The following is a 26,855-nucleotide window of genomic DNA, read 5'->3' on the forward strand; positions in this document are numbered from 1 at the left end:
CCTTCCCGTGAATCGAGGGGGTGGCACCAAATGGTGCTGGCAGTCTTCGTATTCTTCCCTGTGACGCCCTTGGGGTAAAGCAAACAAGCGGTTCACTCGAGAGTGCCCTGGTGACGCAGCAGACGTGACTGACTGCTGGCCCTTGGGTACGTCCCCAGCATTCTGCATGACGAAGCGCAGAGGGCGAGTAAGGTGCGTCTGCACGCCCGAGCGTGCCTGCCGGCCGCGTCTGACGCACGGTGCCGCCCTGACGCACGGGCGCTGTTGTGAGCGGGTTGTGAGCTCAGCGGCCTGCTGTCGTGTGTGGCGCCGCTGGGACTCGAGAGAGCGGCTGACAGACTTGGGTGTTTGGCGTTTTCTCAAAAATGAACGGAGGGAGCTGTGACTTCAAGGAAAACAGCTGACAAATGTTTGTTGCCAAAGAGAAAACCCCTGCTTTCAAGTGAAAGGAAAATTTTGGAAAACGCCTGTCTGCCACCGCCAGCCTGACAACTGGTGGCGTCCTTGGTTGTCTGAAAAAGCCCGAATGATCCTCCCTTTTCCAGTACCTGTCTAGATTTCTTCTGGAAAGAAGATTTTTATCTTCTCCCCCCACTTAGTTATTCAGTCGTTTACATCAATATGGATTCACGGGTATTTTATTTTTAGATTTTGGGGCACGGCTCACGCCAAATGGTTCTGCAGCAGCCAAGTATTATTTGTTCAGAGTCTCGTGTTTTCCTTCGACAGCATTCTGGACGTTCACCGAAGCACGTAGTAGTGTGTTTAAGTCATAAATGCCTGGAAGAGGGCAATACATACATAAATACAGGAGTTTGGAGACAAGTGGTGTCTTTCTAGTTGCAGTGATCAAGGAAGCGTTGGGTATGGGGCCAGGTTTTGAAGGGTGGGGAATTGTTCTGCCGTGTGCGGAGGCAGGGAGGTGCAGGGAATGCTTGAGAAGGGAAGCTACTACTGATGGCCGGCCGCGTGGGGCCGTGGTTTTAAATTAATGTTAGGGAGTCTCCGAGGCAAGGGGAGAAGCCCCCCCACCCTCCCTCCATCTTTTGTGTAGTTTACACGTTTTCATTAGATTTGATTTGGAAGGAAGGGTAGATTTGCTTAAAAGTTTTCCACTGGTCTTGGGGAATAAAAGGAATCAAGGCGGTGAGGGATGTTGAAAATGCACGCATCACCTTTTCCTTCACGTGCTGCTCTTCCGTGTCTGTGGCCAGGGTGTGGCCCGATGAAAGTGTGCGGGGCAAGAGTCATGTGTCAGAGGCATGGAGACTCGCTTGGCAGCAGGAGGGAGAGACCCAGGGGGTGAAGCAGGAAGCTCGGGTTGCTGAGCTGAGTGGAGCTGGTAGCCGTGGTGGGAAAAATAGTACAGAGCCCATGGTGGGAGAATTTCCTAGGTGTGGATTTGGGGGTAAGGAATAAAGAAAAATAGGTAGCCTGAAGGTTCGAGATGGAAAAATGCAATTCTGAAAGCTTGAAGTCAGCGATGGTTGGGTTGTTAAGATTCTTCCATCCAGTCCTAGTGGGCTTACCGTGGGGAATCGGCCCATCCCCTTTCCAGGTAGGGTGTCGGGGGTGACCGGTTGGGTTTGGCAAGGCCGGGACTCGGTGGTGATAGAAACATGCTAACGTACTTCAGGGAGGGGTTGTTGACTCCTTTTGTTTTGTCATTTTCCCGCAGAGTTTTAGATTTGGTGTAGAAATAGCTTATGTGGGAGCTACTATCTTGGATGTCTGCAAGCGAGTAAGGAAAAAGACTTTGGTCGGAGGAAACCATCAGAGTAAGGCTTCGGTTACTCTCTGTTTATTTGCTACAAAAATTAGTTTTCCTGTTTATTTGGATTTGCCACAGTTTGTACTCTCTCCCAAAAGGTGGCATTAGAGGTGACACAAAGGGGCAGGTGGCTCTGTTGTCCCGGACCAATGCCAATGTGTTTGATGAGGCCGTGCGGGTGACCGAAGGAGAAGTGCCTGCCAGGATACATTTGATTGGGGTAAGAGTAAATTTCTGTTGACTGCTTCATGTTCAGAAACAGACATAGCCGATGAAAACCGTCAACTTAATTAGGATTATTATGCAAGTTTGGGGCACTGCCTGCACCGGGACCAAAGTCTTCGCCCCTGGCTGTTCTGATTATGTGAGCCGGACGTTCCTATAAACACTCAGTGATGACTGAGGACCTTTCCTTCCACTTCTTGAAAAATTAAGGCCCTTCTCATCTTGGCTGTGCAAATGAGGCCGCCAGCTGGCTACCTGTGAGTGTGTGTGTTTTGTTCATTAGCCTGAGAACGAGTGAGCTGCCAACACAGCTGGGGAGTGCTGGCGGGCTCCAGTGTAGACAGTGTGAACACCTGGGTTCTAGCTCTGGTTCTGTCACTAACTTTGCGTGGCTTCTGGCAAGTCACAATTTCTGTGTGCCTCGTTCTCTCCATCTCTGAGACAAAAACAATGCCTTTCCTTTACCTGTTTCATGGGGAAGTTAGGATTAAGTGACACGTGTGCGACATTTTTAACTCTTGGAGGCAAAGTTAGCTGACTAAAAGACATTCGCTCCTTTTATGAAAAAGTGTTTTTGAGGGCCTACTATGTGTAGGTCCTCACTAAATAGAGTCAGTGAATCGTAATCAAAAGATGTTCAGTTTTCTTTTTTATTGATAAAGATTATATAGCCAAGTTACAGAAGTTTTAGAAGTTAAAGGGGGAAAAAATCACCCTTAATCTCAGTGTTTCAGATACTACTTCTCAGTTTGCTACATATGTCTTTGTCTTTATAGACATGCATTTCTACATATTGCAATTATAGTGTACATAAAAACGTGCATTTTTTTTACTCCGCACGTAAGCTCCTTTTCTATCATGTTGCTACGGGAGTGACTACAGTATCTCATCTAGTGGTTATAGTGTAATTCATGCATTTTTGTTATTGTAAGAAAATAGCACTTCTGGAGTGTTGCCCATGCTGGGCATGGTAGACCGTAAGCGGCTCTTGTCCCTCTGTCGCTCCCCCAAGCTGTCTGAAGCGTGTGTCAGCACCTTTGACCACATCTGCCTTCCAACTATAACACGTACTGTCTTATTTTGGTCTCTGTTTTATGTTAATGGCTTATGTGTCCCTTCCCAAAATGATGGCACATCCTTGGAGTGTGGCGCCTTGGTTGTGGCTCTCTTCTCTGCTGGGGTACCCCGGCAGTGCTGAGCTTGTGCTGCTAGGTAGAATGGGGTACACTACGATATGATCAGCCCCTCTCCTGCAGGAGCTAACCTTTTACAACATGCAACAGGTTGGGCCTGCAGACATTCTCTAGTGTAGCTCTTTCCTCCAAAGAGAGGGGGTAAATATTCATACTCCACACTTTGTATTCAGGCGTTATTGTATCTTTCATTATAGCCATGTTCCTGTCCCTAGAAGATAGATAATTTTTTTTTTTTAATTTTTTTTTAATGTGTGTTTATTTTTGAGAGAAAGAGAGAGAGTGAGCAAGCACGCATGAGCAGGGAAGGGGCAGAGAGAGAGGGAGACACAGAATCCAAAGCAGGCTCCAGGCTCTGAGTTGTCAGACCCCAACGCGGAGCTTGAACTCACAAACCAGGAGATCATGACCTGAGCTAAAGTCGGATGGTTAACTGACTGAGCCACCGAGGCACCCCTGGAAGGTAGACAATTTAAATTGCCCCTTTTTGACAAGAAAGCGACGTGCAGCAGGTTCTTGCCCCCTCTTTTTTTTTTTAAACATCGGAAGAGTTAGAGGTGGCAGCCGGAACTTAGCATTTGATAATCCTGAGTGTTCAGGCTGCGTGACAACCCATTGCTTCTGTGCTTGATGAAGGTTCCCGCGTTCTGTCTGTGTGCTTTGGGGTGCAACTTGGGATCCGTTCCCAAGAAAACCTCTCACCCCCAAATCCCATCTCTATGTTTGCTTTACTTTGTTTTGTTAAAACAATGACAGTAACAAACTCGCATGGAGAACAACAAAAAAACCAAAAATCCCACCACAAAACTTTTTCAGGGGATTAAATCATTTGGATTGGACAGAATCATTGATATTTGGATCCTTCTTCAGCCAGAGGAAGAACGGAAGAAACGTGAGTACCCTCCTGGCAGTGGTGTAGTGGACCAAAGTGCTCTAGTGACAAGGGATGGGAGAAGGCTGGGCGTGTTCTGAGTCAGCACTCTTGTTTTCCCTGGAGAGGATGGAGCAGGCGTGGCTCTGTTCCCACCCAGAGCCGGATGCCTGAGGCCTCCTGTTTCCAGAGGTGCAGAGAGCCCTTTCCAGACCCTTCTCTCAGGAGTCTGAATTTCTGCCTAATGTTGGTCCCCCAGGCCGTCTTCCCTCACCATCTTTCTGTGTGCCTGGCACCTTTACCCGCCGAGACCTCTGCATGGGCCCCCACGATCCTTTCTAACACTCTGGAGCGCATTTCTTTCCCGTCCTGCGCTTTTTCACATCCCTGTGAGGTAGGTAAGGACGCCAAGGGTAGGGCTCTTGAGCCTCGGTTTGGAGACAGAGAGGCTAGAGCACAGGTCCTTTTTGACTTGCCCCGGGTCACACAGCAGGTTAGTGATGCAGTCGGGACTAGAACCCGGATCTCGCAGCTTCGAGACGTTTGCTTACGATGCCGCAGTCTAGTGCGGCCCCGTCGTGTTAACCCGAGTGCGTGTTCTCCTCAGAGAACCTCGTTATTAAAGACAAGTTTATTAGAAGATGGGTGCACAAGGAGGGCTTCAGTGGCTTCAAGAGGTATGTGACCGCGGCTGAGGATAAGGAGCTGGAGGCCAAGATTGCAGTCGTTGAGAAGTATAACATCAGGATTCCAGAACTGGTGGAGAGGATAGAGAAGTGTCACATAGAAGACCTGGACTTCGCAGGTAAGGAGGGCACGGCCTCTTCTCGTCCTGGCGGGACGAGGGTCGGGCGCTCGACTTCCTGCATGCAATCCCGTGTGGCCACGAGGGTGTTGTGCTCCCGGCCCCTCCTGGGAGGAAGGGAGCAGAGGGGCTGTTCGCTGGGGGCCCTGTGTGTGAGCCCGGGCTGGCCGCCCAGCGCTCCCGTGGGCCTCTGCCCCTTCGCCGGCAGACGGGGGGTGGGCAGGTCCCCGTGGGCCCGGGGGTGTGATTCCGATGGACTGGCTCGCCTTTAGTGAATTTGCTACATCCCCTCATTTTATTTCTCTCTCTCTTTTTTTTTTTCCCCCGACTGTTGTTTCCTCTTTCCCTGCCGAGCAACATACGGGTGAGGGAACGTTGGTTTTAGGAGTAAAGCGGCGAGAGCACGCTTTTCCTTTCCTGTCTCGGTCCTTCCCCTGTCAGGCCCCCATCTAATCGTACGCTCTCTGTTTGTTCCAGAGTACATTTTGGGCACTGTACACAAAGCCAAAGGCTTGGAGTTTGACACTGTGCACGTTTTGGACGATTTTGTGAAAGTGCCTTGCGCCAGGCACAACCTTGCACAGCTGCCCCACTTCAGAGTCGGTGAGGAGCCTGTGCGTGGGGGGGGGGGAGGGGGGGCTGGGCACCTCCTCTGGATGGCCTGCTTTCTGTTGTCTGGTATGGGCTCTGGGCAGGATCCTTCTAGAAGAAAAACAGCTCCATTTCTGTGGTTTTTTATTGTTGTACTGTGTTTTTCGAAACGCCTATCTTTGGCCCACCCCCCAGGGCTGCTGGCGGGATGGCTGTGCCCACGGCCGGCCTGTTCTGCCCATACCAGCTCTCAGCTCTGGGATTTTCACCACCGCATACCCGACGCCCAGCCTCATTTAAGCTTTAACATACACAGGTGACCTGCTCACCCAAGTGTTGTTTTTTAAAATTAAATCCCCTTTTTCTTAAAGAGGCCAGGAAATCCTAAAAGGTGAAAAAGTAAGCACTTTGTGTTGTCTTTTGATATAAATTTATACTCAAGGCTATTTGTTATGCTTTGAGCATCAGTGCAGTTATTATGGTTTTGAATCGTAGAATTAAACCATGTGAAGTTTTTCTGCAAACAAACGCTTCATTAACTGTGAACTCTGAATCTGGGGCATAGGGTACATCGGTGGGGTGCAAATAGAAATACTAGAAACTCCTTATCTCCCATGAATATATTCGTTAGGTTATAGAAAGACGTGGTGTTGAAGATAAATTAGAGCAGAGGGAGGCAAGGAAGGGCCCTTGAGAGATAAGAGTGGCTTGATACTGGGGAAGAAGAGTTTACTTAATATGCTACTGTTTTGTTTTTTTTTTTTTTCCCCTTGCTGGTCATTGAACCCGTATGTGTGTTTTTGGTTTTTCTATAACAGCTTTATCGAGTTGTAATTCACATATTATACAGTCTACCCATTTAAGGCACACAGTGTAACAGCCTAACACGTACTGACACCTCAGCCGCTCGGTACCGAGCTCCCAGCATCGTGTTGGCTGTTGTGAATGTGAGGGGAGTGGCTTCAGGCAGGCGGGAAAGCCTCGTAATGTGTGATTCTTCCCTGCTCGTCGGGTGCCAGCCCAAGACGTTTCCAGCTTGGACTGAGTAAGGGAGGCGGACGGTGTCAGGAAAAGGAAAGAATGTGGGCTTTGGAGATAAGTAGCATTGGGTTCGGCTCCTGGGCACTTGCTTATTAGCCTTGGCCTGTGTGTCAAAGTGACTCGAACTCTGTGAGCCTCAGTTTCCCCCATCAGTGCCACCTGGCTGTCATGAAGGGAACTGGGAGAGTGGATGAAAACATGCACCCGGCACAGCACGGGTGATGAGTAACTAGTGAGCAGGATCCTGGGATGTACCAGCAGCCGCACAAATTAAAACTTGGCGTTTCGTGCCACAAGTCTTTTAGGTCTTTGTTTGTTTTTGGAGGTGGTATTTGTAGGAAAATTTTGTGTATACGGCCAGCCGGTCTTGAGTGGTTTTTCTTAGTGGGGGAGCATGGAGGGGTGGTAAACATTTAGATGAAGACGTACATTGTCGTAAGCAGGCTTTTGAGTTGATCCACTTCTTCCCTTTACTTTCTTCAGAGTCGTTTTCTGAGGATGAATGGAATTTACTGTATGTCGCGGTAACTCGTGCCAAGAAGCGTCTCATCATGACCAAGTCCTTGGAGAACATCTTGACTTTAGCTGGGGTAAGAGGAACCAGTAGCATAAGTTAACTTAGCGACATTCACAGTTTATGCGTTTGAACGAGGGGTCAGTCTGTGGCCTGTGAAGGCCTTTGGTTCAGGCTCCTGAGCGGGAAGAGAAGGGCTCCTCTCGCTCCAGCGCACAGGGGCTCGTGGCTCTTGGGAAAACACCAGCAAGAGTGTTTTCTGTGTCTGCACTTCCTTCCTCCCCTTCCCTGGCCGGCTTGGAAGGAATATGTCCTCAGCAGGGGAGCATGAATATTCAGGCACCTCCCCCCTCCCAGGGAGGGGTGGGGCTGAGATGCCAGAAAAGGTCGGTGCTCAGTCTTCACCCCTTACAGACCAACCTGCTCCCCACCTTCTTGATTTCTGACTCTTTGCTGCCTTTCACAGGTCGGAACATAAACCATTTCATCTCTTCAACCCTGTTGGAAACTACACCAGAAATTTGAGCTCTAAGTCACTGCTTTGAGTAGTAGTCCATCTTTCCCTGAACCAAAGATACTTAATTTTTACGCTTAAGTTTCAGGTGTCAGCTTATAAATACTCTTTCCTTCTTCGCGCTCTCCAGAACAGAAAGGATTTTATAGAGCAGGATGAGTTAGTCCAAGCGCCGTATTTCATGCTCTGTCAGGGTGGTGAGAATATTTGGAGCTGTAGAATCTAAGCATTGCCACCAACGGCTTTGAACCTCAGGGCGGGCAGAGGTGTGGAGGGGTAGTCAGTTTTCAGTAAATGGCGGTCAAAGTCCTTGCGTTGTTAAGTGGTGGAAACACAGAACCCTGATGTTCAGAGATGCCCATTTCGAGGCACCGGGGGTGGGGTGGTGGGCGAGGGGATCGCTGCCCTCCCAGAGCCCGATTTCTAGGTGAAGAGACAGATGGTAAACAAGACAACACGTAGGATTTCTCTTCACATACTTGAGGGAGATGGTCTGAGCCTTCCAGCTTGAAACTTTGCAGATCCATACTCTGACCCATGACGACAGCTAAAGCTTCTTGCATAAGACTGATCACTTTGCATTTTCATAGTACTTTTGTCTTTCAAGCCTCCTTGTCCTTTTTCCTTGGAGCCCCTCGGGCCCATTTGGCCCTAAGAATGCATCTGGAATTTGAAGTCAGCTGCGTGTTCCCCACGTGGCGTTCCCTCACCCGGGTCTCACCGTGTGTGACCCGCTCGCGTGTCGGAGCTCAGAGCAAGAGCCCTTTTTTTGATGGCATTCTGATTGGTTTCTAGAGATGACCTGGAGCAGACCTTTGCACACTTTTTCTGTGAAGGGCCAGACAGTAAATAGTTCAGGCTTTGAGGCCATAGGATCTCTGTTTAATCTGCTCCACTCTGCTGTCAGAGCACGAGAGCAGCCACAGGCAGTTCAGTAGTGAATGATGTGGCCGTGTCCCAATAAAACTTTATTTACAGCAGGCACTGGGCTGGATTTGGCCCCATGGTTGACAGATAAGTGTGGCTTTTCTTGATGTCTAAACCAGTACCCGGGGAGGAAGTAGAAACGCATTGGATGCTGAACAACACTGGGGTTAAGGGCACCGAGCACCCCACCCCCACCCTCCCATACCCCACACCATTGAAAATCTGTGTATAGCTTTAGACTCCCCCAAAACTTTTTTTTTTAGTGTTTATTTATTTTTGAGAGAGAGAGAGAGAGACAGAGCATGAGTTGGGGGGTGGGGTGCAGAGAGAGAGGGAGACACAGAATCTGAAGCAGGCTCCAAGCTCTGAGCTGTCAGCACAGAGCCCAATGTGGGGCTTGAACTCCCAAACCGTGAGGTCATGACCTGAACTGAAGTTGGACACTTAACCGACTGAGCCACCCAGGCGCCCCCCCAATACATGATTTTCTTAAGATAAAGTAAGTTAAATGAAAATTGTAAGGAAGGGAAAATAACATTTACAGCACAATACTATATAAAATGCATGTATAAGTAGACCCATGCATTTCAGAGTTGCTCAGGGGTTAACTGTAATAATTTTTATGTACAAATAATCTCTACCTGTTACATGAGTTTTTGTGTAAATTTTGATCGTAAGTATTTTTTTTAGAACCTATGGTGTAGTTTTCTCCTAGAAATAGCTGCACTGGTGGTTGGATTTAGAACAAAAGCAAATTGTCACATTGGTAACTTTTAGTGGAAGTGTTATAGAGCGGTGATATTTCACATGTATTAAATGGGATTTTTTTTAACTTATGAAAATTCTGAGATACTCAAAAGTCAAGAAAATAATAAATTGAGTTACCATATTCAAATCATACATATACATATTTGGAGTATGCACCTCTACAATTACCATATACAAATCATATGTATATGTAGTTAGAGTATGTCTCTAAAAATGGATTTTTTTTCATAATTACAGTGCTATTGGCATAACTTGTAAAATTTATAGCAATTCCACGTGGCCTCTGCCACCCAGTCCATAATCATACTTTTGTGATTGTCTCAAAAATGCCTTTTTTGAGTTGGTTTGTTCAAATCAGAGTCCACATTAAGCTTTGGTTGTGAGGTCTCTTAAGTTTCATAATTCAGAACAATCTAAGACCCCTCCTTTCTTTAATGCTTCTGTCTCTGAGCCACTTGTCCTACAGAATGTTCCACATGCTAGATTTGCTTTCTTGTGGGCTCGTATGGATCTCGGTTCATAACAGTATTTATTGGTTATTTACGCCATTCTACTGTATATAAAAGTTGTAAAACGACACTAGTATTATTATTAACAGAGTACTGAGTGGAATTTAAGATTTTCTAAGAGCTCTCTTTCTCCAAATCCCACTAAAGATGTGCTGTTACCATGTTCTGAGGGCACTTGAAGGAAGTCCATTTTCCCCTGTGGTCAGATCCAGCAATTTGGTTACAATTAGGTAACCTCTGTTTGCTTACTGTCTCTACAAGGATTGCTTTGCTTCTTTTTGATTTGTTTTTTTTTTTTTTTGAATACGTGAAACACTTACGTCTCCGAAGGCAAACTTTGTAAAAAGTGTTAAAAGTCTCATTCTGTCTTTGTCCCGCCAGAATCTCTCCTTCCATCATTATGGCTATGATTTATTATTATTACTTTTAAAATTTGTTTTAAAGTTTATTCTGAGAGAGACCGAGCACGAGCAGGGGAGGGGCAGGGAGAGAGGGGGAGAGAGAGAATCCCAAGCAGCCTCTACACAGTCAGCGTAGAGCCCAGCTTGGACCTTGAACCCAAGAGCCAGACACTCAACCAACCAAGCCACTCAGGCACCCCATCGCTGTTTTTTAAAATTCATTTTTGATTCATCCCGTGGTGTTTCTTTTTGCAAGTATCGGCAAATATGTATAAATGTTTCTATTCTCTTTTTTTCTTGAAAGGTAACATCCTCTATCTAATGTTCTGAACTTTGCTTTGTCACTGAGAAATGTGTGCGGAGATCACTCATTCTTATTAGTTCATGAAACTCTCTCCCAACCCTTGAGACAGCTGAGTAGTAGTCCCTGGGTCGGTGTGTCATGACTGATACGGTCCCTGACTAATGGCTACCGAGTTCCTTCCAGTCTTTTGCTTTGAATATTAATACCACGAGGCATAATCCTAGGCACAAGTCATTTTCTGTTTTACCAGTGCGTCTTGGGGAATGCGTTCTAGAATCTCGGTTTCTATGTAAAGGGTAAACGGACGTGAGATTTTTGTAGATCCTGCCAAATTCTTCACAGTGGCTGTAGCCCTTACAGTCCACCAGTTACGAACAAGAGTCAGAAGGCTTTTTAAAGCTAACTGGACGCTTATCTGTTGGTTATGGCATACGTTTTATGGAGAACGTGAGTTTTCCCCCACGAGGAGAAGGATACGGAGTCTAGAGAAATACTTCCGTCTTTACTGAGACTGGGCAGGAAGACATCTGTTGCTCGCAGAACTGCTCTGAGGAAACCCCCGAAATACGGCCCGTCTGTGTGAACAGATATTGGAGTTTGAGGGCCCTTGCGTGAGAGGAAATGCTTCTGCTTTTTGTCACAACTTAGGACTTTGTTTGGGGACATCCTCTCTGGAAGTGGCTACATCCCCCCTCTGCTCAGAGAGGAAGGCTGTGGGGAAGCAGGGCGATAGTTATAGACTAAGAGAGCACGTGAACAGTAGAGTCCTGCCTGCGGAGGCTTTAGAACAGAAGTGAGCCGCTGTTTCCTGCTACCTGGGCTGGGAGGCCATTGTGGTCCTTCGAACCCTCCTTTTCCTCTGCCCCCCCTTGGAAAATCTAGCTGATCAGCAGAAGCCTTTTTTGTTGCTTTGTTTCTTTAACTCTTGAGGAAGTGAAGGGAGTCATCGCCTCATTGAATGAGGCGTCGTGCAGCTGGGCCGGCCACTCAGGGACCACTGTCGGCCCCCCGGCCCCGCGATGCTTACTCCAAGCCGCACAGGCACGTGCTCAGAACGGTGCGTGGCACGGAGTTGGTGCTCAGTGCTCGTCCGCTGGGCGGAAGCAGCGTCCTTCCTGCTGTGAGGCCGGGCCTGAGTCCACGGCCCCAGGTCAGACCGCCTCCGTGCACATCCCAGCTCTCCCGCCCGGGCACTAGGTGGGCGCGTCACGCACGCTCTGTGCTTCTGTTTCCTAATCTGTAAACCTGGCCCCGCAGCAATCACGGCGCCTCGGAGGAGAGGTTAGAGGAGCGCCACGCGGCCCGAGGGGGGCTGTATTGGAGGGGGGGCATGGGGGCCCTCAGAGACGCGGAGCTCCAGGAGGGAGGCGTCGAGGGGAGAGCCAGCGTTAGAGGAGAGGCACGGTGGTCGGGGCAGGGACGCACTCGCTCCGTCAGCGGTACTCGGCGTGCTTTTTACACGACTGAAGTGCTGCCGTCGTCATGTGCTTGTCGTGTAGCTCTGTATCGCCACTTCCTAGGAGGGACCTCTGACTGCTGCCGGAAGACCACCGGCCCTGGGCCCCACATCTGCTGTGGTCAACTCTCTGATCTTCTGCGTAAGTGACCTCATTTCTCAACTCCCATGCCTCACCTGTGCAGTGAGGACGGTGACAGGACCGCCCTTGGGAAATCCTTGGCGAGGGATATATGTTCGGCCCTTTGTAAGCCGAGGACCCGACTGCCGGCCAGGGGCCAGTGCATCTAGAACCCAAACAGCCTGGCATCGCTTAAGGGAGGGATGTGTAGGCAGTGGTGTCCCGTGCCTTTGGGTTCCTGAAGGCCGGGGGTTCAGAGGAAGCCGTGGGGTTGGATTTTGCTTTTCCTCCTTGGGATAGTTCTCAACAGCTGGCCGTAGTCCTGTTGTCGGCCCTTGACACGGTTTGGTGTAAGCCCTTGGCAGCTCCTCCGGTGGCCGTGCTTCCCAGCAGCCCCTGGTCTTCATGCCTGTGGCAGCCTTGGAGACCCAAGATGTCACTGAAGAGGGGAGTCAGCTTTTTGTTTTTTAAAGTAGGCTCCGTTCCCAGCGTGGGGCTTGAACACAGAGCCCTGAGGTCGAGAGTTGGATGCTTTACTGACTGAACCAGACAGGTGCCCCAGGTGGTTTGATTCACTTGTTCACTTTGATGACAGACTAGATGTATGGAGCTCCTGTTAATGTGCAGAGGGGTAGGGGTAACAAAGTGAGTAATGCGCTCCACGGTCTCGTGGAATTTATGGTCTCAGAGGGAAGCTTTTAGGCAGTTTTAGATCCACCAGCAAGATCTGGGGAGTTGAGGAGTCGGCCTCATGTACGTGTGCCATGGAATCCCGGTTCGGGCCAGATGGACACGTCTCTATCCCGCTATAGCACTGTGCCTCTCGGTGCGCCCGTGACTGTTTTCAAACTAATCATCTATATGGAAAGATTTCTTTGTCTTGTTTGGGATTTTAAAAGTTGGTTTTATTTTTTTAGCTTTTAGCAATTGCTGGGCCTTGAAATGACTCTTTTGCCCAGTGGGGTCCCTCTGCATCTTAAAGATCCTATTTATGGTTTTTTGTGTGTTTGTTTTGAGGAGGGCACTTGTTGGGATGACCACTGTTGTATGTAAGTGATGAATCGTGGGAATCTACTCCTGAAGCCAAGAGCACACTACGTACACTGTATGTTAACTAACTTGACAATAAATTGTATTAAAAAAAATGATCCTATTTATGGATTGGAAATGGAATTTCTCCCTAAGGGGTATGCTCAGTGCCCAATAGGACTTAATCCTGTTAGAATTTGATAAACTGATTCTAAAATTCATATGGAAGAGTGATAGCCCCAAAATAGCCAACTTAGGAAGAACTGGTGTGGGGACTTGTGGATGGATATTCTAAGTATAAAAATTTAAGCAGTCTGGTGTTGGTGCCAGAAGAGAGAGATCAGTGGGAGTCCCCAGAAAGTCATGTGGATGTGTGGGAACATCATATGTAATAGCTAGGGATTACAGGCGCATCTGGGTGACTGCATCGGTTGAATGTCCAACTCTTGATTTCCGTATCAGGTCATGATCTCATTGTTCGTGGAGTTGAGCCCCATCTCTGGCTCTGTGCAGACAGCACGGGCCTGCTTGGGTTCTCTCTCTCTCTCTCTCAAAAATAAGTAAACTTAAAAAAAAAATCGTAAGGGGCCATTTGGTGGCTCAGTTGGTTAAGCATCTGACTTTGGCTCAAGTTGTGATCTCATCCGTGAGTTCAAGCCCTTGAAGCCTGCTTTGGATTCATGTCTCTCTCTCTCTCTCTCTCTCTCTCTCTCTCTCTCTCTGCCCCTTCCCTGCTTACTCTTTGTCTCTCTCTCTCAAAAATAAGTAAACATTAAAAAAAACTTAAAAAAACAAACAGGGATTGCAGATGGATAGGGAAAGAATGTTCTAGTCAGCCAGCAGTGTTGGGGCAGTTGGCTTTCCATATAGAAAGAGTCAAGTTAAATTCTTTATGTCCTCATAATAAATTCCAACTGGATTAAAGATCTAAATGTAAGAAAAAAATTTTAGTAAAGGAAAAAATATACTTCTATCTGTCTGAGTAAAAAAAAAAAGAAAAATTTTAGAAACGTTAGAAAAATATCTTAGGTGAGGAGGGTTTTCTTAATAAGCTTGACATAGAAATAGGAAGTCAAAAAATAGCTATTTATGATTACATCAAAAGGTAAAACTTCAGTGTGATAAAATAATAGCCAACATTTCACGAACCTTTAAAAAACATCCTTTGAGATGCTCATTCTGCCATTTTCCAGATACGGAAATGGAGGCACAGAGTGGTTAAGTAGTTTGCTCAGAGACACACAGGTAGCAAGTGGAGGGGCTGGGCTGTAAGCCTGGGCAGTGTGATCCCGGCCGGTGCCCTTCACTGTGCGAGCCGCTGCTTCACATAAAAGACTGCCACAGGATGGCAGGGGGGGGGGGGGGGGGGGGGGGGGGGGGGGGAGGGGGACGACGCTTTTGTCCGTTTGGCGATGCCGAGTGAGCTGCTGTTCTAAGAGCCTGGCTGGGAGCCACTTGGGTCTCTGGCCTCCTGGAGCTTATGCAACAGCAGGAAGTAGGGCTGACAGAGGTCATGAACAACTACAGGTTTGTCAGAAACTGGCAGCCGAGTAGTCATATAGGCACAAGATATAAACGAGAAGTTCACAGAAAGGGAACCCCGGTGGCCGTGAACAGATTTAAAAAAAAAAAGCAAGCTCTGCCATGGTCCAGGAAACACAAACAGAAATAATCAGACTGGTAAGGGAGAAAACGTTTGACCTTTCAAGGTATTGGCTAAAATGATGGGATGTGGGCGCTCCCGGTGCCCCCTGCCGCTCAGCAGTGTCTTGAGAGAGCACGTGCTGGGGACCTCCCGTCTCCTCCCAATAGATAATAGATGCTAGACATGGACCAAACCCAAGTTCGTCTGCCGGATGTGGGGAGAGGGTTTTTTCCAGAGGCAGCCATACGGGGTGATGGGAGAGCAAGCCTCAGGCCACCTGCTGGAAGGAGGTGAGAGGGAAGGAAGTCCCAGAATTGAAAGGCAAATGAGAAAAGGGTGGGGGTGGGGTTAGAGGTCACTGCTGTCTTAGTAGTCCCGTTAACCCTTCTGTTCTGGCTTTCAATCCCCACTGTCTTTTGATCATTCTTCGCTCTTGAGGGAATTGGGAAGATGACCCGTCTTCTTACTTCCTGCTGAAATGGGGCAAAGATCCCGGTTAGAGGAATGGAAACCTGCTCTTGTGTAGGCGTGTTCTTTAGTTCCATGTTGAAACCCAACATCCTGCATTAGCAAGAGTTTTGTTCCTTGATTATTCGTTCTTGTACCATATTTGGTCTTATTTCATCTGAGCCTTATGGGAGCCTTGTAGCTGGGTAGCTTCAGACCAGTCCTCCTGAGGTAGGTTCGGGTCTGTCAGAGGCCGGTTGCTGTTGCAAGTGGGTTTCTTTTGGATGTTGTCCTTGCTGACAGCGGGTAGGTGGGGCCTGTGGATTCGGTAAGAGAGTGATGAGTCCCGTAGTTTCGCAATTTAAGACTACTTTGCTTGTAAAATAAGTCCACATTTGACAAACTTGGCCTAATTGTTTACGTATCTTTTTTTAAATCTGCTTTGCTGGAACTTTTCATAAGGAATTTCAGATTGAACTTTCAACAGCCTTTTGAGGCTCAAAAGACAAGCCAAATACTTGCCATCAGACTTTGCCTGGAACACCTACAGATTTGGGTGAATTCCTCTCTTTGAGGTCTCCAAAATATCTTGAGCTTCCTGCACCTGCCAGGAACCCTGTAAGCAAGCTATCAGACTGAGTTTTCTAAGGGGTTTCAGTGGCTCCATGAAGTCACCCTTAATTCCTTAAAGCTGTCTGGGGATATCTGAGTCTATGCATGTGTCCCTTAAATGTGACATTCCAGTCAAAGCTTTAGTAATATAACCAGTGTTTCTAATTGCATTCTGTCATAAGGAGATCAGTTTTTTACTGAACTTATGTAAATAAATACATTGCCATGAAAATAAGAATAGTCACTGAGGAAAAAAAACTAGTCACTGAGAGTTTCTGAACACTGGAGGGATCAGGTTGGGAGAAAAATATAAATGTTTCATATTTGTTTACAAAGGAATATTTTACCAAATTTGTGCAAGTCACAGCCTTCAATCTGGAAGAGCAAACAGAACCAGCAATGTTGCAAACAAGAATCTGTCTGGATGCAGTTTTCCTGTTAGTTCAAAGTCTCCGTCAGAAACAAAGGACTCTCAGCTGTAGGAAGGCTGCCCTCAGCCCTCAGCCGCCAGCAGGGATTGCCCTGACTGAAGACAGCCACTTTGCCAAGGGCATGCCCTCTACCCCAGTGGTCACAACCAATGACCTTAGTTTAGGACATTCTGAAGGGTAATCCAAGTTCTAGAACTCCTCAGAGAATCAGCTATGAGGTTTGTTATTGTACCACTGCTCAACTTCTGTGTGATCTTGCACTCTTAGGCTCTCTTCTCTTTCCCAGGTGTTGATCACTCCCTAGTAGACTTTTTTTAAGATTTTAAATGTTTATATATTTATTTTGAGAGACAGAGGGAGTGCAGGCAAGGAGGGGCAGAGAGATAGAAGAGAGCAAATCCCAAGCAGCTCTACGCTGTTAGCACAGAGCCCAGTGGGCAGGGCTCGAACCCAGGAACCGTGAGATCATGACCTGAGCCGAAAGCAAGAGTCAGACGCTTAACCGACTGAGCGTCCCCAAACTTTTTACATACTAGTTCTCCACAGTCTTAGTCCTGACCATGTACAAAGTTCCTTTCCAGATTCCTTTCTCACGGACCTTCTGCAGCTTTACAGAATTGTTTCCCCTATTATTTCCAGTAAACCAGCAACTTTAAATTAGCTTTAATTCCGAATAATTCCCCAAAGATCATGTGAACTTTGGGGCACCTGGGTGGCTCAGTCGGTTAAGTGACCGACTTCGGCTCAGGTTATGATCTCACAGTTTGTGATATCGAGCTCCACGTCAGGCTCTGTGCTGACAGCTTGGAGCCTGGAGCCTGCTTCGGACTCTGTGTCTTCCTCTCTGTCTCTGCCCCTCTCATGCTCTGTCTCTGTGTCAGAAATAAACATTATAAAAAAAAATTTTTTTTTGAAAACACTTGGGTTAGTTTCTGTCTCTCTGAGTTTTAGGATGCCTCATTTTTACAAATGCCTTTAAACAAACTAAGTAGAGCTCTTTTACAAATTAATTTTAGCAATACCATGCAGAGGTAGAGAAAGTAGCTCACATTTACAACATACATGGACACGCATATAAATACACGAACAAGATGCAAACATCTTAAAGGCCCAACTTCCAGATATCTCCCTTTTACAAACCTAATTGCAAGATGGTATTATATAATTTATGGATTTGTTAATTGGTCGTTTTTCTCCAGAGTCTAATGAATATTGTGGCCAAGCAGTGTTGCAAAAAATGCCCAGTTTTGGAGAAGGCAGCCCAAAGGGCTGCGGGTGGGGGAATCAAATGGTTACGTCCCATTTTCCAAGTAGAACATAGCAGGTCTCATTCAAAGATACCAAAGCTATAGCAACACACAAATGAAATGAAGCCCAGAATGGCTTGGTGAGTGTTGGTTCTTCCTCCCAGAAGTCAGGGCTTCATGAATGGAACAAAATAGCTTCCTAGTTTTTGGTTCTTCCTGAAAGCCTGAGTTCCACTGACTGAACCAAATTGCTTCCTCACCCGCCTTTTTTCTTAAGAAAGGGAGGCCGAGAGAACCCAGCCTCCCTATTCAGAGACAGCTGAAGGGGAGGAAGAAATCTAAGAGCCAGACCAAATGGGAGGAAGAAATGAGCTCATGTGCCATCTGATATGAAGTACTCGCCAAGAGATGTCTGTCGAAATCGAACCCCTAAACTGTTGCCTTGCCACGAGATCTAAATTAAGCACGAGAGGTTGGCTGCACCCAGTCAGGACGGGGCCCCGGGGAGGGACCCTTGGGCAGAGAGCCCAGGCAGCTGCCTGGACCCATCTCTGGCCTCCGCTACTGGCTGGGGGCCAACGAACCACCAGCAAAGAGTTCCCAGCTGGCTCGCCAGATCTGAAGCCGAACCCAAGTTCATCTGCCCAGTGTGCAGCAGAGACTGGGACATGAAGCCAGCCGCAAGGACGGGATGTATTCGAGGGGCAAACCTCAAACCCGCCTGCCGGAAGGAGGAGAGTCTAGGACTACAAGGGCAGGTGAAAATGAAAAGGCCTGGGTAAAAAGTCACAGCTGCGCTTACCAGGCCTGTTAACCCACTGGCTGCTGGTTCAGACATAAACTCTGTGCTGTTTGTACGATGCTGGGAAGCCCTCCCCCTTTGTCTCCTGGGAGTTCTCCGCACAACGATGTGACATCACCACAGATGGAATGCAGAAGCAGTTGTCTTCCATTAAGCCAGACGTTAAAGAGATTTGCAAATGCGTAAAACAATGCTACTCTCCTAAGCTTTTTTTTTCTTTTCTGAAAATACAGTTGTTTTTCATAAAAACATGTTACCAGGAGATAGGTTTGTTATTTTTAGGAAGAATAAGCATTATAAAGTTTCTTAGTCTAAATTTACAACGTTGTGAATCTTAAGGGATATAACTCACATCAATAAATCTTTGGAGCCCTTAATGTTTACTAGTGTCATGGGGTCCCAAGACCAAAGTGAGAGCCACTGTTTGGAGCGGTGCTTTCCAGAGTGCAGCTGGCAGTCCGTTCATGATTTAGGAGACTAACTTTGTGGGCTATGATAAGCTTTTAAAAAAGGGTGAGGTGGAATAAAATCCAGAAGAGAAAGACTACATTGCACATAAGGTTGAATACAGTTTCGTGGAACTATTATTTCAGTCTTTTATGTACGCGTGTATGTGTGTACAGAAGTGTAATGCTAAGTGGGTTTCTTGGTGTGGATCGTGGGGAGAGTGCTTGTAAAAAGAAACTTGCACGTATGGGTGGGAAGGCACGTCCAAGTGTATTCATTCCTGCATCTCAGGCAATAATTTGAAAAAAACCTGAGTATCCATACAGACAGAATGGCTACATAAGATGTGGAAGAACGATTTGATTAAATCCTGTGTGGCACTTGAAAGAAATGGATTAGGAGAGAAGCAAACTCAAAGTATTAAATACCTTTAAGATAACATGTAATGTTCTTAGACGCATATATAAACTCAAAGCCATTTTAGAATGGATCGAAAAGGATGCACGGCCCATTCACGAAGCTGGTTGTCTCTGGGGAGTGGACTAGAGATGACAGGCAAAGGGGATTTCAGCAAAATCTATCGTTTTATTTTGAAAGGCTTTCCTGGTTTGGTTGCCCCTCAGTTACTGGTGGGAACATGAGTGTTTGTTATCTTCTTTTCTGTAGCAGGCAGACAGATCCTGCAAGAGAGAAAACCAAGTAAATCAAAATCCTGGATATAGATTTTGCAAAAATTCGATCAGTAGCCCATTGTAATCCAGAAAATACGGGATCCTAATTACTTGGGCAGCAGATACTTGTGGTCTCGCTAGTATGCCACAACTGTGTTAAATTCCTCCGGGGACACAGTAGACCAGACATTGGTCCCTGTTCTTGGGGCATTTCGTGTAGGAGGGGATTCGTGCTTGATTTGGGTGTTGGCAGTGTGCCAGGCTCTGACCACTTAGTATATGTTAGTATTCCTCCTTCATGACAGCCGAGTGACGCAGGTGCTCTGTTACCTGCATTTTATACGGGGAGAAACTGAGGCTTACAGAGCTTCAGTATTCTCTCACTAGCACGGCCAAAAGCTTGGGAAGATGGAATGTCCCAAGTCGATGTGGGCACATCTTTTAAGGTCCTCTGTTTCAGCTTACCTGGGTTGAAAAGCGAATATGCAAATAATGTTTAATGATTCCGGGACAGGTCAGCAGGACGTAAAATCCAGAAACAGTCCTGCAGTGTCATTATAGCCAAGAGTTTTACATGTTTGCCCATTAAACTTTTTTTTTTTTTTTTTTTTAACCTGGTCATTTTAACAAGAATCTGAACTTGTTTCAGTGCTTCAGCTGAACTGCATCAGTGCTCTGCCTTGGAGACAGCCTTGCAGGCGGGGGAAAGGCAGAAAAACTGAGGGAAATCGGGGCGGGCAGTGCATGTCTCATGCAAGGACTCGGGTGTGTCTAAAGAGTGTTTCCAGTTGTGTAGCTATTGGAGTTTGCAGGTAGAGTCGGGGAGAGGCATTGCCCTTACTCCGTCTCACTCTTTCTTTCTCAGGAGTACTTCTTGCAAGCAGAACTGACGAGTAACGTGTTGAAGACCGGGGTGGTTCGCTGCTGTGTGGGGCAGTGCAACAACGCCATCCCCGTGGACACTGTGCTCACCATGAAGAAGCTCCCCATCACCTACGTATGTGCTCTTGGCAGCAGGTTTAGCCTTCCATAGAATCTCATTCGGTCATTTGCAGCTTATTACACGAGAGCTGTGTGCCGATCTGGGTCGAGATAAAAGAAGAGTCTGTATAATCCTTGTTAGGCGCTTTTCATAAGGCACAGGCGATGTCGGGTCTATGGCTGTGGCAGAGGTGGAATAATCGGGAGTCAGGCTGTGTTGTGTGGCAGAGTCCGGGAGCTTGGGTTGTGGCCACTTAGAGGACAGCTGTTTGCCTCGAGGGCCCGGTTCAGCTTTCCTCGGCCCTTCATCCCTTGCCTTGATCGTTTCTGGTTTCTGCTCTGCGGGAATCGAGAGAGTGGAGTCTAGTCTAGATAGTCATGCTCCGGGATAGGTTGTTACCTCAGAGGCTTGCACGGGTCTGGAAACATCAGAATGATAATGCACAGTTTCTTGGTGGAAAGCCCCTGTCCTTCAATCGGCCGCCTCACCTCTTTTTTTACCCCTCTCTCTGCAGAGCAACAGGAAGGAGAACAAGGGCGGCTACCTCTGCCACTCGTGTGCAGAGCAGCGCATTGGGCCGCTGGCCTTCTTGACGGCCTCCCCCGAGCAGGTGCACTCCATGGAACGCACCATCGAGAACATAGTGCTGCCCAGACACGAAGCCCTGCTCTTCCTCGTCTTCTGAAAGCCACGGGGAGCTTTCTCCACGGTACAGAATGCCTTGTGTGGATTCCAGTTACTTGAAGAAAGCCAGTGTGGGGTGGGGTTCTCACTCACCTGAGACTCTGAATTCGCTCACAGAGCATTTTTTGAGGAATACAAAGCCAACGAGAGTTGGACCTGCCATTTCTCCATTCCTTGTAGGTAGCCCGTTTCCACCGCCCCTCCTCTGTGCGCATCAGGCTGGGGACGTGGGGGTGTTCTTTTGATAAAAAACAAAACATTTTATGTATTTAAACTTTTATTACAAGATTTCAATTAAACAGGCATTGTAGCACTGGCATACCACTGTGTGACACTTGGCCTCAGCCCTGTTGTTTTTGAACTTTCTCCAACTTACTCTTTTCCACACCTCTGTCACTGCTCCCATGAGACACCAAGCAGAGTATGACACTTAACTTCCAGGGTGGTAACTGACAGGTCAAGAAAGAGATTTTTGTGCCGTGGGGACTCACATATGTGTGAGACGAGGTGTGTGCCTTTGTCATTGCACGGGGTTCACGGTTTAAACGGGAAGCAACACAGTGCACAGAAAGGCAAGCAGAAAGTGACAGTAGCCAGGCTCGTGTTTCCCACAGGTAAAGCTGAGGATCAGGAAAACTCAAGAGAGAAGTGGAATGTTGTCTGGCCACTGGGGGGTGGCGGGGGGAGGGGGCCCCGGGAGAGGGGGGACCTCGGTGCCCGGTTCGCTGCCTGGGGCTACTGGGTGGATGTTGTAAGAAAGCTGTGCGTACAGAAACCAGTGACAAAACTCACATCGTCTAGACGTACATGGATCTGGTGTTTTTACGTTTTTGCCACACAGCACGTCAGGGATGCAGATGGCAGGTAGGGGAGCTGGCGCAGCGTGACCCAGAGAGCTCGCCGCTCCTGGTCTCAGCCCACCAAGCGGCGTCCTGGAGCGGGCCTCGTAGCTTCACTTGTCACGGCCTCCCCTTAGCCTCTTCCGTCAGCCTGGTGGCGCTTAGAGTGCGGGCCGGTGAGTAGAGCAAGCGTGCTGTCGGATCGGGCCCGGGGTGCTCTGGAAGGGCGGACACCAAGCTAATGTTTGCGTACTGAGGGGCGTTCTCAGAGCGGGACCTGAACACACAGGGGGGAGACTTCCGTGGCAGGGGGACGGGGCCGTTTCATCCCCTCGGCCAGGGTTCCCGGCCTAGCTGTAATGAATGCCTCATGGATGACTTGGAATAAAAGAGCCAGTGAAAGGAATTTGGATTGGTCACAATTTTCACTGTCCTTCGGAGGAGGGATAGCGGGGAGGGGGGTAGCAAGCAAAGGTGCATGAACGTGTTTTCTGGTAATGAAGTTGTGCCAGCCAGAGAGAAAGCGGCTTATCTGCTGGAGCTGTAATTGACTCACTGAACCTTCCTCGAGCACCTGCTGTGTGGCAGGTGCCATGCTGGTGGGTGTACAGCCTCACAGTGTGGTCCCTGACTCCCAGAGACTGCGACGCGAAGTGTGATCTCAGTCTGGGGTGGACCGGCCTTGGAGGGAGGGCCGCACAGGTCCTCGAGGACTGGCCCGGCATCCTTACCAGAGCTGAGGTTGGATGGCTGCCCAGCTAATGGGACAGATAGTCAGCTTTTAAAGAATGGAAGAATTTTCTAGGCAGAAGGAACAGCAGGAAGGACACAAAGGAAGTGTGTGGTAATGGCACTGCCAGAGCAAAAGGTCAGTACTAGCATTTTGGGACTGGTTTTGAAAAGTAACAAAAACTAGGAATATTAATACTGGTATTTAATTTTTCAAGCGTTAAAAATTGACACTAAATATCCGGTGTGTTTCAAATAGGCATTTTTTACGTGCCCAGTAAAAATACAAAAGTGTTAAATATCCATTGTCATTTTTCTTAAAATTGTTTTTAATGTTTCTTTTTTATTTTTGAGAGGAAATGAGAGCGTGCGTGTGAGTGGGGGAGGGCCAGAGAGAGGGAGACACAGAATTCAAAGCAGGCTCCAGGCTCCAAGCTGTCAGCACAGAGCCTGATGTGGGCTCGAACCCATGAACCGTGAGATCATGACCTGAGATGAAGTTGGATGGTTAACTGACTGAGCCGCCCAGGTGCCCCAAAAGTAGAGTCTTTAAAATAAGAGGCTTTCATGATTTTATTTAGTTGTGAATGGTTTTTTGTGCAAGATTTTCTGTATTTTTTTTTTTTTTTAAACCACATTAACTGGGAAAAAATAAGGAACATAGTTATAAGCTAGTTCCAGATATTTTACTTTGGTTAATTAATTTTTATTGATTTCTCTTATTTGATAACTTAGAGGAGACCTTTGTGAATTCTTTTAAGAATCTTCAATCTATTGATAGCTCATCTCAAAGAAAGCATTTCTGATTTGCCTTCATCTTTGATTTGATCATGTATGTAGAGAACCTGATGCAGTTACCCATATGAAAACGAATGCTGTTACATTTAGAAGGTATTTGAAATAAGTGTTAAAACACCACAGTGTATCATAGACCCATGCATTGGTTTGTCCTTTCATGTGATTATACTTAAGGCCTATATCAGATTTTAGATTTCTTCTTTTTATTAAAAAAAAAAAGTTTTTTTAATATTTATTTTTGAGAGGGAGAGCACAATCAGGGGAGGGCAGAGAGAGAGGGAGACAGAATCAGAAACGGGGGCCAGGCTCTGAGCTGTCAGCACGGAGCCCAGTGTGGGGCTCGAACCCACAGACTGCGGGATGACGACCTGAGCCGAAGTTGGACACTTAACTGACTGAGCCACCCAGGCACCCCTCAGATTTTAGATATCTAAAAAAGGTAATGAGATGATTGGTATCAGGACACTCTAAAATATTCATTGATAGGTATTGTAAAATATCACAGAATAGCAGTAGCTGAGAGTGCGGTCACTGATGGTGTGAAGCTGAAGGAGATGCTTGAGTAAATCAGAGGCATCTGTGTGGCCAGTAGAGTATGTGCACGGTGGTAGCTGGCTAGCGGGGGCCGGGTGGGGGGTGAGGGCCAGATGGCCAAGGGCCTTGAACAGCAGGCCAGGGAGTCTGAGTGGTATTTGGAAAAATTAGGAGGAATCACTGAAAATTTTAAGACTGCAGATTGTTTTTCTAGGAAGGCTGTCCCAGTTGTAGCTTGGAGGATGTTTTACACAGGTCACAGCTAAATTAAGATGTTATCATTTAGCACAGGGCTGTGCTCGACTACGGGACTCAAGGGGACAGGTGAGGAGTGCTGGTGACTAGATTAGCGGTTCTCAAAGTGTAGTCCCCAGATGAACAGCATCAGCATCACCTGGGAACTTGTTGGAAATGACACATTCTTGGTCTGGATCAGAAACTGTCACATTGAGGCTCAGCAGTTGGTATTTAACAAGCCCACAAGCGATGCTGTTCCATGCAGAATTTTGAGAACTCTTATTCTAGATATTAAGGTAAAACCAATAGGACCCTGAGAATGTTTAGATGGGGATGGACTGTGACAGGATCTCAGGGGGATTTCCTGTTGCTTGGCTTGCCAGCCACAGGATCTCAGGGGGACTTCCGGTCGTCTGGCTCGTCAGCCACAGGATCTCAGGGCGACTTCCGGTCGTCTGGCTCGTCAGCCACAGGATCTCGGGGGACTTGCGGTCGTCTGGCTCGTCAGCCACAGGATCTCGGGGGACTTGCGGTCGTCTGGCTCGTCAGCCACAGGATCTCAGGGGGACTTGCGGTCGTCTGGCTCGTCAGCCACAGGATCTCAGGGGGACTTGCGGTCGTCTGGCTCGTCAGCCACAGGATCTCAGGGGGACTTGCGGTCGTCTGGCTCGTCAGCCACAGGATCTCAGGGCGACTTGCGGTCGTCTGGCTCGTCAGCCACAGGATCTCAGGGCGACTTGCGGTCGTCTGGCTCGTCAGCCACAGGATCTCAGGGCGACTTGCGGTCGTCTGGCTCGTCAGCCACAGGATCTCAGGGGGACTTGCGGTCGTCTGGCTCGTCAGCCACAGGATCTCGGGGGACTTGCGGTCGTCTGGCTCGTCAGCCACAGGGTCTCGGGGCGACTTCCGGTCGTCTGGCTCGTCAGCCACAGGATCTCAGGGGGACTTCCGGTCGTCTGGCTCGTCAGCCACAGGATCTCAGGGCGACTTCCGGTCGTCTGGCTCGTCAGCCACAGGATCTCGGGGGACTTGCGGTCGTCTGGCTCGTCAGCCACAGGATCTCAGGGGGACTTGCGGTCGTCTGGCTAGTCAGCCACAGGATCTCAGGGGGACTTGCGGTCGTCTGGCTCGTCAGCCACAGGATCTCAGGGGGACTTGCGGTCGTCTGGCTCGTCAGCCACAGGATCTCAGGGCGACTTCCGGTCGTCTGGCTCGTCAGCCACAGGATCTCAGGGGGACTTCCGGTCGTCTGGCTCGTCAGCCACAGGATCTCAGGGGGACTTGCGGTCGTCTGGCTCGTCAGCCACAGGATCTCGGGGGACTTGCGGTCGTCTGGCTCGTCAGCCACAGAATCTCAGGGGGACTTCCGGTCGTCTGGCTTTTTGCAGGGTAGATGAGAGCACCCTCCATTATGACAGAACATGGGAGGTGTAATAGGTTTGTGAACACAATGATGACTTCAGTTTTGGACATGTTGAATTTGGGGTACTTGTGAGAAATACAAGTAGAATTGTCCAGGAAGTTGGTGGGGAAATGGGTCTATACTTCAGCAGATGGCCTTGGGCTGGAGCTAGAGATTTTGGGGTTGTTATTGTGTAAGTGGTGGTTAAGGTGGTGCAGTTTAAGGGTCTTGTGTTTACTCCAGCAGAATATCGAGAAGAGCAGGGGTTTGAGAAGCCCGAGGAACACCAGGGTTGGGGTAGAGAAAGGAAGAGGATTTTTGGAGAGAATGATAACTGATGCCAGAAGAGAGAATTTAAGGGAGGAAGGAGCTTAGACAAAAGTGGTCATTAGCATCTGAGTCAAGTGAAGGCGGAGGGTTGTTTGACTGACACTCTGAAGTCAGGGGTGGCATAGCATGGTCAGTTGCAGTGAGACCAGAAGCTGGTGGGCAGCAGGGTGTGGGTGGGGGGCTCCAGGGAACTTGGTGGACTAAACATGTCTTCTGAAACCATACAGAAATGGCATAAACCTGCAAGGGCAAAGAAAACAAAAAGGTGATAATAGGCACAAAATTTTGCAAGTTGGAAAGCAGATAAGTGAGTGGTAACTGACTCCACTCATCTGAGTAAACTGAGTCCTTGGCCCAAGAACTCTCAAAAGATGTGGGAATTGATGGCAGTGGGTTCTTCTGGAAGGAGGGTGTAAAGGTGGAACAAAACCCAGGAAGGTTGGTAGAAAGCTTATTTAAAAACCATTTCAATCTTCAGATTTTTTGTTCTAGTCTGTGTAACTGGGCAGCTTTTCATCCTCAGCCGTAGCAGAAGACCAGAGGTTCAATCTCTGCAGAGGAACATGTCATAGGAGACTAGGCATGGCTGCGGGCAGGGCCATAGTAAAAACAAGGCTGTTGTCTTAGTGAGCCCAGGCTGCTATAACAGAATGCCAGAGACTGGGTGGCTCATGAACAACAGGTGTGTATTCTTCACAGCTCTGGAGGCTGAAAGTCCAGGATCAGGGGTCCGCAGATTTGGTGTCTGGTGAGACAGACACCTTGCCGGGCCCTCCTCACATGGTGGGAGGCTTAAGGGAGCCCTCTGGGGTCTCTTTTATGACACTGATGCCATTCATGAGGGCTCCACCATCGTGACCTAATGACCTCCCAAAGGACCCACCTCCTAATACCATCCCCTTGGGGGTTAGAATTTCAACACGTGAATGTTGTACACACACAGAAATACGAACATGGTGGCACACATACTATAGGTGG

General features: G+C 48.1%; 1 protein-coding gene across 9 annotated transcripts in view; it reads left to right on the forward strand.

Annotated features, from left to right (window-relative positions):
* FBH1 (F-box DNA helicase 1) overlaps nucleotides 1-22,809 on the forward strand; it is a 49,734-nt gene extending 26,925 nt beyond the window's left edge. For 7 of the 9 annotated variants that reach the window (XM_042990957.1, XM_042990953.1, XM_042990956.1 and 4 more), the window contains 8 exons: nucleotides 1,679-1,778; nucleotides 1,870-1,991; nucleotides 4,006-4,081; nucleotides 4,668-4,865; nucleotides 5,343-5,468; nucleotides 6,981-7,087; nucleotides 20,208-20,339; nucleotides 20,839-21,178. In XM_042990957.1, coding sequence (XP_042846891.1) covers nucleotides 1,679-1,778; nucleotides 1,870-1,991; nucleotides 4,006-4,081; nucleotides 4,668-4,865; nucleotides 5,343-5,468; nucleotides 6,981-7,087; nucleotides 20,208-20,339; nucleotides 20,839-21,009 — 1,032 coding nt within the window. In that variant the 3' untranslated portion in view covers nucleotides 21,010-21,178. Of the gene's footprint in view, nucleotides 1-1,678; nucleotides 1,779-1,869; nucleotides 1,992-4,005; nucleotides 4,082-4,667; nucleotides 4,866-5,342; nucleotides 5,469-6,980; nucleotides 7,088-20,207; nucleotides 20,340-20,838; nucleotides 21,179-21,849 lie in introns of those variants that run through there. The other 2 variants (XM_042990952.1, XM_042990954.1) reach the window with 2 other exon arrangements.
* Nucleotides 22,810-26,855: the final 4,046 nt, after the last annotated feature.

This window comes from Panthera tigris, chromosome B4 (genome assembly GCF_018350195.1).
Source record: "Panthera tigris isolate Pti1 chromosome B4, P.tigris_Pti1_mat1.1, whole genome shotgun sequence".
NCBI lineage: Eukaryota > Metazoa > Chordata > Mammalia > Carnivora > Felidae > Panthera > Panthera tigris.